This window comes from Gobio gobio (assembly GCF_949357685.1).
Source record: "Gobio gobio genome assembly, chromosome: 17".
Taxonomy (NCBI): domain Eukaryota; kingdom Metazoa; phylum Chordata; class Actinopteri; order Cypriniformes; family Gobionidae; genus Gobio; species Gobio gobio.
The window spans coordinates 32,681,310-32,690,709 of NC_137110.1; the positions used below are offsets into that span (position 1 = coordinate 32,681,310).

Sequence of the window (9,400 nt, forward strand, 5' to 3'; positions counted from 1 at the left end):
ATTTGGACCAGCTTGCTCCTCAGAATCACAACCTGTAAATATGAATAATTATTGATGTATATATTTTCAACCTGGTGTTCAAAATACATTATTTTTGTGTTTTATATTGTGTAAGTTTCCAGCTAACTCACAGTATTACAAAACTACACTCAAAAAGATGGTTCCTTAAAGGTTCTTTACACTTAGTAACAGTTCTATTTAGAACCGTATCATCCTTAAGAACCCTAAAATGGTTCTTTGTGCTAGAGTTTAGGGTTCTTTATTCCCGCCTTTTTGTTTTTCAAATCTGTAACTGCCAAATCCACTTCATGACTGATTTCCTGGAGCTCAGCTATACAACTAGGAGACTGTCAACACACTCTCAACAGGTAAACAATTTCTTTCTTAAAATATCTATAATTTTTTAACTATTATTACTTTATGCCTAAACATACCTAGTCACAAAAAACATTAAGGCTATCCCATGACTTTATATAACTTTTTCCTATTAAAAAAGTAAAGGGTTCACATAGGCCTACTGTACATTATTGTTAATTTTGGCCTTCATAAACATACTTGTTTTTACATAATTAAATGTACAGACAAACTGTAACTCTAAACTCAATTGTGTATTTCAGGTGCTGTCACGTACCATAACTTCATCATCTGCAGAGAGAAACTGCCACTCACAAAACACACATAAAGATGGACGTATATCATAGATGATTGTGAATATTACACTGGAACTTGGTCTTCATAATATAAACATCTGTATCATGTTCAATGTAAATTGTTATTTATTAATGTATTCAGCTAACTGTTGTTAGAACACTGTCATTTTTGCTACATTTTGTCATGTCAATAAAAAATAAAAGTACCTAATTGACACAGCATGCTGGGGTTTATTTTATGTAAATCCAACTGTGGCAATATAGACCAGGCAGATAGAGGACTAAAAAACTATATTAATAAATAATAAAAAATACTAACATTAATAATATAAAGATACTAGTATAAATGAAATAAACTATTATTTAAAAAGTTATTTATAACACCATTATAGCGCCTATATAGCACTTCTTAAAGCATGGTTCAGTAGGGAAAAAGGGTTCTATATAGCACCAAAAAGGGTTCTGCTATTGTTACGAGCCGAAGAACCCTAATTTGGTCCTGTTTAGAACCATTTTTCTTAAAGGTGTACGAGCCTTTAAAATAGCATAATAAGGGCACTTTAAAATAGATTGGTAAAATTCTCAGTGTAATCTCAAATGTTTCTTGTATTATAAAATGTAAATATTTAGATCAGATTTGGTGCATATGTTTAACAGTTCATAGACTACACAGACAGGACACAGATACAGTTTTTAGAATGTTAAGATATAACAGAGGGAGCTGAAAGATGCATCCAGAATGTGCCAAAGAAAACAATTTGGCCAACAGGAGAGTGAGAGACATCAGAGGGTGCCAATACTGAGTATCCACAGATAAGCCACACACACACACACACACACACGCGCACACACACACACACACACACACACAAAACATGTTTTTTGAGTTTACATAGGCAAAATTATTTTTAAACTGTAAAAAAACCCTGTACATTCCCCTAAACCTACTTATCACAGGATACCTTTTACATTTTTAAAACAGCACTTGACATGATTTTTAAGCTGTTTATCGCTTGGGGATCAAAACATTTCCCCACAAGGCCAAGTGGGGAATATTGCCATCTTTGTGGGGATATTTTGTCCCCATAACGTAAGGTATACCTGAACCACACACACACACATGCACGCACGCATGCACACTCACACACACACACACACACACACACGCACGCACGCGCACACACACACACACACACACACACACACACACACACACACACACACACACACACACACACACACACACACACACACACACACAGTCTAATAACCTAAAATCACAACATTATCCCTGACAGTTGTCCTGGCAACCTAAAGCATTCTATTTTAATGAGTCCTGTAGGCTTTGCCTATTTAAAACTGATTATGTTCGCTTATGTGTGTGAAGAGACTACAGAAAAACATATCTAATATGCATAATCTAGTTAATATAGTCAACTGCTATTATATCATATATTTTAAATTATGAGTTTATCCATTTTTAATAGACATTTTTTGTTTATTTCAGTTTATGCAATACAGCACTGTAAACACACCAAGAACTGTGAGTAATGCAAACTATTTACCGAATTATCACAAAACCATACAAAGGTATTTCAGGGGTTAAGAAATACTGTAGGAGGTATCTATAACTGCTAAATTCTGTTTGGTGAGTGTTAAACTACTGTAAATTTCCTCTATGGTGTGCATGTTGGAAAAGCTTTGACACTGAGAAAAAGCATGTGGAAAAAGATGTCATGGAACATCTTCCATTGGCATCTGTCTTTTATCAAACCTAATTTGGGAATGCCAGCTGCAAGAACAAAAATGTCACATTTTAGAAAGACATTATCTATAGTTCTTTTCAAATAATGTATTTCATGTAAAATCATGTAAATCATGATTGCTTCATTATTTTTTTCCACCTGTTTGTATTTACTGTGTATGTGTTTGTATGCCAGCGGCATGTCCCTGTGTGATAGAATATCCACCATGAAAGGTCTGCTTGCCAGTATTCTTTTCTGCCCACTGTGCAGCTGCACATGCTGTTATGTACAAGAAGCACATTTAATGGCAGAATGAAAAAGATTTGTGGCCAAAGAAGAGATTTAAAGTTCATATGATTGAAAAACTGGAAGACTGTTTTGGAAAAATATTGATTTGGTAACTATGAACTTCACAATTACAAAAACCTTTATGGTATTATCATAACACATAAAATATTACAACTATTTCAACACTGTGCAAATACATTAAAACAAGACTTCTAATGGTTCTTTGGCAAATTACTGCACCTGATCAGTATAGTGACGCCCACATCCTCACAGGTCTCGTAAACACGCGCCCAGGTGTCCTGAATGATGCCTCGCTCCACATCTGTCAGCGGCTCTGGTCTCTCCCTCCCCTCTGTCTCTTCATCCTCCCTCTCTTTCTCCATGCCACAGACGCACCACGGGGTACTTGCGCCTGAAGCAGGCACAGACGGTGGAATGAGAGGTTGTGGTGGTGGAGAGGAGCGACGAAGTTGGCGGAGGGGGCAACAGAAACGCAGGGCAATAGAGTAGAGAGTGTGCATCCGCCCCCCTCTCACCCTGTGCCCCTCACTCCCCTGAGCCGGCAGGATGATTTCACTACTGACAATCGCTCGATGAATATATATCTGCTGTCACTGTCTTCCTCTCTCTGTCTGCTTTTCCGTCCCTTGTCTTCCAAGCTGCTCAGGTCTTTGTCTACCCTCTAACACAGATGTTGTCTGTGCTTGGAACTTCTGGATTTGTAATGACCTCAGATATGGAACGTGTGGAGGAGAAGGAGGGAGCTGAAGAGCTGAAGGGAGGAGTGACAGGGAGAGAGAGAGAGAGAGAGAGAGAGAGAGAGAGATGCATGAAAATTCCTGTTACCTATCAAGCCACAAGCTGTGCCTTTACACTCACAGATTCAAACCACACGTAACAATCACGTTCTTTAAAAAAATAAAAAAATAAATATGAAGCCTATTACGCAAAATAAAATACACATAATTTCAGACAAAACTATTGTCACAAAAGTATTATTTTTTATAGTTTATTATTATTATTATTATTATTATTATTATTATTAAGATGTCCAGATCCAGAGATGTCCAGCTTTCCCTAAAGAATGAAGAGGATTACTTCTCGCCAATAGGGTCTATAGAAATCAAAATAACAAATGAAAAACAATAATAATTATTTGGTACCTTTTTTTTTTTTTTAAAGAAAAGCAATCTGAGGACAGAATATTAAAGCATTCTACTACGGAAATATGCCTGTATACCTAATGCACTGTACTGAATATTTGTGAGATTATGCAAAGCTGTTGCTTTATTTTCCCCACAACTGTACCCCAAAGTAACACTGACCATCTGGCCATATTTATTTATTTTTTCATGATTTCTTCATATAAACATACACAACAGACTTTTTGAAAATGCATAATAATAAAAGAGGATACTGACACAAAACAACTTAATCTCAGTCACTTCATTTACAAGCACCATCTTGAATATTTTATGTGAGTGTGCCTATTTGGTACATTGCTATAGTGAACATCTGTCCGACAAGATAATTCCAGTCATTTGTCTGTGGAGCAAAATAGGGAGAAGCTGGGCATAATTGAGCTCCAGACCTTTAATAATTTAGTGTGACTCATTCAAATGGTTCAGTGAACAGAGCTTCAGTTGTATTTTGTGTCTGGGGATCCTTATAAACAAATAAATAAATTATTAATCAGTTGACATTTCACTGTTCTCCGTCTTCTGTTATTAGTAAAAAGGCAGAGAATGTGAGAGTGTCAAATTCAGTGTGTTGGTAGTTTTAAGAATATCAGCAAATATTGATCAAGGATCAACAGAATGTACTATTTTGGTGGTTTAAAAATGATGGTTATACAACATTAGTGGATCTCCAGTAGAATCTCTAGTCAAGACAGAAAATGTTGAATTAATTAAAGAGCTGAGTCTGTGTGAAATAACATAAAAGTATAAAAAATGTAACTATATTTACGAAGGGTCAGGGTTAATTAAAGGGGACCTATTATGCAAAATTCACTTTTACATGGTGTTCAAACATAAATGTGTGTTTGCAGTGTGTGTACACAAACACCCTATAATGATAAAAATCCACCCACTACTTTTTTTAATCTCTATAAATCATACGCAGTCTCTCAGAACAAGCCGTTTTGCAGATTCTGTACAAAGTGATGTCACTTTGTAAAGGTCCGGCCCGTGACGGACTCTGCCATTTTAGCATAGACCCCGCCCTCAGCGAGTTGTACACTGTCCGCCATTTTCTCCAGGCCGGAGCACCTGTAGCGACAATGTCTCGTAAACAACTTTGTTGTTGGATGCAAGAGTGAACATAACAGTCTTCATGTTTGGGGGTAGATTTGTTGCGTTATTCCAAACAAATAGATTTGTATCCACAAATAAATGTAAAGAGATTCACAAAAAATAAATAAATTCACAAATAAATAGAATGAGATTCACAAATATATGCAGGCGTTTCACAAAAATGAATTAGATTCACAAATAAATACAATGACATTTGTGAATAAAAAAAATATCCACACATATGTTTTTATGTCACAAACACAACTCTGCCTTGCATTGATTTGTGAATCGCTTCCTGTGCATTTGTGAATCACTTCCTCTGCATTGGTGGATCTCTTCTTGCACATTTGTAAATCGCAGCACTGCCCGTGGATTTTGAAACATTTCTAGCATCTACACTCACACAAATCGACAAATAGGTAGACTCCACCCACCGTCTACTTAAGCCAATCAGATAACGGCCATATTGTGCTGACCAATCGTAGCACATTCTCGCTCCAACCAATCACGTTTTGGCCAGAGCCGTTGAAAAACAGAGTTACCACTCCCATAGACTTAAAGCGTGTCATGGAGTGACCAATAATGGTTCCAGCATTGAACCCTATTTTTTTTACAGTCTATGATTGAACCCCATTCATTTCAATGTAGGCTATCTCAAGCACACTCCTGGCAAATTGACGAAATTACAGCATATTTTGAGATTTTATGGCATTAGTTGACCTCTCAGGAATATTGATAGAAGATGTATTTTATGAAACACGTTAGAGTTAATGTTTAGTGTTATATAATATATCGTTAGACTCTAACTTCAGTTAGATAACGTGAGCAGCACTGCAACAGCTACTATATCCAGATGCAATCTGTCATTTCAACAGTTTTTAGATTCTCTTTCTGTCAAAAGCGTTTCTATGAGAGCTCCTTGAACCATGTGACCGCGCGCGCCGCCGGGAGATGAGAGCAGGTCGCACCTCTGTTTTTCACATAGGTTTTTCAATGCCTCTGGCTTTAACTGTTACACATTAGCGCCACAACGCTATTTATTGTTTGAATTTCGTATTAAAACTTAAAAAAATGTAAACGCTTAGACTTTGTTTCATATCAACAGCAGGTGTGGCAATTTGAGAGCGAGAGACGCGCGTGAGTGACAGAGAGACGGAGGGAGAGCAGGGAAAGGAAATGCAGCTGAACATTTTAAATAGCGTTAAAAAAATGTGTCTATGTGTGGGAAACACTGTGATTGGTTATTATTTTGAACTATTATTGACTACAATACTCAAAGCTGTAAAATCATGTTGTACTGTCGTGACCCAAATAAAATGACCAGATCACTAAAAAAAAAAAGATTAACGTTGTCTTTTCTTTATCTCTCCCCAGAATAAAATGCTACTGTAAAGCCTAATCAAAGTCAATGCACATATTGTGTTAATATTTGCCAGAAATCGCTGCAAATACAGTGAAAATGCTGTCTATCCTGCTTAATCCTATTAAAACAGATTGACAGTGCGGAGTTGTTTGAAACTATTGAGAGCTCTATGGCTCTAGTCAGCACAATATGGCCGTTATCTGATTGGCTTAAGTAGACGGGGGTGGAGTCTACCTATTTGTGGATTTGTGTGCGTGTAGACGCTAGAAATGTTTCAAAATCCACGCGCTGTGCTGCGATTTACAAATGTGCAAGAAGAGATCCACCAATGCAGAGGAAGCGATTCACAAATGCACAGGAAACGATTCACAAATGCACAGGAAGCAATTCACAAATTAATGCAAGGTAGAGTTGTGTTTGTGCAGAGCCGGCCCAAGGCATAAGCGAACTAAGCGGCTGTTTAGGGCCCCCTTTGCCACCAGGGGCCCCCAAGAGCACATGAAATGACTTTTTGCAGTATGTTATTTCATGATGAATGAAATTGCGAAATGGCCTTAAACAATTACTAAATAAACTGCAAAATGTTAAGTTTTCTAATATATGCACGGATTGATTCTGACAGCATTGCACGAGCTCGCGGCACCATCGGCCAGACACTATTCGCTTGTTAGCCAGGGTTCAAAGTTCAAGTGCGTAACGTTACTCGTCAGTTGCCTGGTAACCTTTTTATGAATGAATGGATTTGAGAATGTGATATGGTTTAGTGCGAATATCTTGTCTGACGTGCTGCATGTTTTGAGTACAGCATAGCTTCCAGTTTCTCAATAAATGTTTTTCTGCAAACTGCTATATCGTCCGCTTGGAATTATAAGTTGTGTGGCCTATATTTTGCAAGTTTTTTTTTAGAAAATAAAAAGGTTCTTTCTACACAGTCGAATGGATTGCAAATTTTTTTATTTTATTCCCGCCAAAATAAAAGCTCTGTTTAATGTTTGAAAGAAATCAATATTTCTTGTTTTTAAAAGAAGTCTCTTTTGCTCACCAAGGATGCATTTATTTGATCAAAAATACAGTAAAAACGGTAAAATTGCGAAATATTATTATAATGTAAAACATTGTTTTATATGTGAATTTAGTAAAGTGTGATTTAGTCCTGTGATCAAAGCTGAATTTATCATCATAACTCCAGTCTTCAGTGTCACATGATCCTTCAGAATTAATTCTGATATGAGGATTTGATGCTCAAGAAACATTTATTATTATTATCAATGGTGAAAACAGTTGTGTACAATATTTTTAGGATTTTTTTGAAAGCTTTTCTATTTCAGAGAAATGCTGTTCTTTTGAACCTCCTATTCATCAAAGAATCCTGGGGAAAAGGGAGCATATTCAGCATAAGAGACTACTTACATTTTTTTTTTCCTTTAAGTACATATCCCAGTCTGAACTGTAGTACAGTAAGGATTTGAATATTAACACCTGACCACACCTGTGGGTTTGTTACTGTTACAATTAAAAACTGTATAAGGGTAAGACCATTACTGCCAGACATGATGAAAGCAACACAGCTACAACTACTGAAATTGATACTGGGTGTGCAAATGATCAAGAATTGACAGTAGTCAATTGTATTGGTGGCACCGAGGGGCCCCCAAATAAAATTCTGCTTAGGGCCCCATAAGGGCTTGGGCCGGCCCTGTGTTTGTGACATAAAAAAACATTTGTGTGGATATTTATTTTATTCACAAATGTCATTCTATTTATTTGTGAATCTAATTCATTTTTGTGAAACTCCTGCATATATTTGTGAATCTCTTTACATTTATTTGTGGATAACAATCTATTTGTTTGGAATAACGCAACAAATCTACCCCCATATCATGTAGACTACTCCCGAAATCAGAGCCGCTGAAGACGCAATGGATTAGTTTTGTTTTGGAAGGGAATGCGCCCCCATATACCTACATTTATTTATGTCTGCACAAACCATTTTACACCAGACTGCTTTGTGAACGAAGGTCAATACAAAGGGACAATTCAAAACATAGGTTCCCTTTCAGTCGGTCACGTTCGACGTATGTCGGAACTGACCAACGAATTGGGATCTGTTTTCAGAGACCGACCTACTTCGAGTAATTAAAAACGAGCCAATAAACATTGGCATGCGATCACGCATTCCACGCACCGCCCCGCATTGCGGGTATAAATAAGGAAGTGGAAGTGCCGCATACCGCTTTCAACTTCGGAGCCAAGCATTCAGCATTCCTGGTGTTCCTACGAAGAGTATTCCATTATCTACGAGCAGAGAGAAAAAAGGTCCTACCTGTTCCGGTCCAGTGTCGGTGTGACGGTGCCTTGCAGCGGTGGTCGAGAGACTCCGAGGAGAACAAACAGCTGTTTTCACAGCTCGCTGGGCGTTTTCCCATTGAGTGCTCACAGCGGGCTTGCACCTTTGAACCGCTGTGAGCCGCGGCCATTTCCCCTGTGTGCCTCGGCACTGTCGGAGCGGTTTTTTTCTTCTCTCACTAAAAGAGCAACACGGTTTGACCCTGCGTCTTTTTCAAGATGTCATTCAAAACGTGTGTTTCTGGATGCCGTCGGTTTCTGTCCCCAGTTGACGGACACGATCGCTGTCTCTCGTGTTTGGGCGTTCAGCACGCAGATGCGGCTTTCGTGGATGAGTCATGTTCGCACTGCGCGAACATGACCATCGCAGTGCTACGGTCTAGGCTCCAATACCTCAAAAGGGGTGGAGTCCCATTGCGCATCCCCCGATCTAGTGGTCCTCCCGCTGCAAAGCAGAGGGCTGCTACTTTGGCTAATGCCTTTGGTGGAGATCTGAGGGTGATGGTCAGGGCACCCCCGCCCAGTCAACAGGCTGCTCGGGCCCCTCCCCCCTCCGCTGCGCCGGCGCAGTTCCCTGAAGATCGCGGTGGTCCTTCCCATGGGGGGCCACCCGTTTCTTTCGGGGCTCCTGCTGAGGATATGTTATCGATAGCTGCATCGGGGGACGAGCTAATGGACTCTGGAGATGAGGATTCGGCTGCGTTGCCCCCTTCG

General features: G+C 38.7%; 1 protein-coding gene across 1 annotated transcript in view; it reads right to left on the minus strand.

Moving 5' to 3' along the window:
- The window catches only part of cygb2 (cytoglobin 2), a gene marked incomplete at both ends in the record, with an annotated part of 84,533 nt that extends 81,329 nt beyond the window's left edge, over positions 1–3,204 (minus strand). Inside the window, one exon of the mRNA XM_079840635.1 lies at positions 2,924–3,204. Coding sequence (XP_079696761.1) covers positions 2,924–3,204 — 281 coding nt within the window. The remainder of the gene's footprint in view (positions 1–2,923) is intronic.
- Between the last annotated feature and the right edge of the window lie 6,196 nt (positions 3,205–9,400).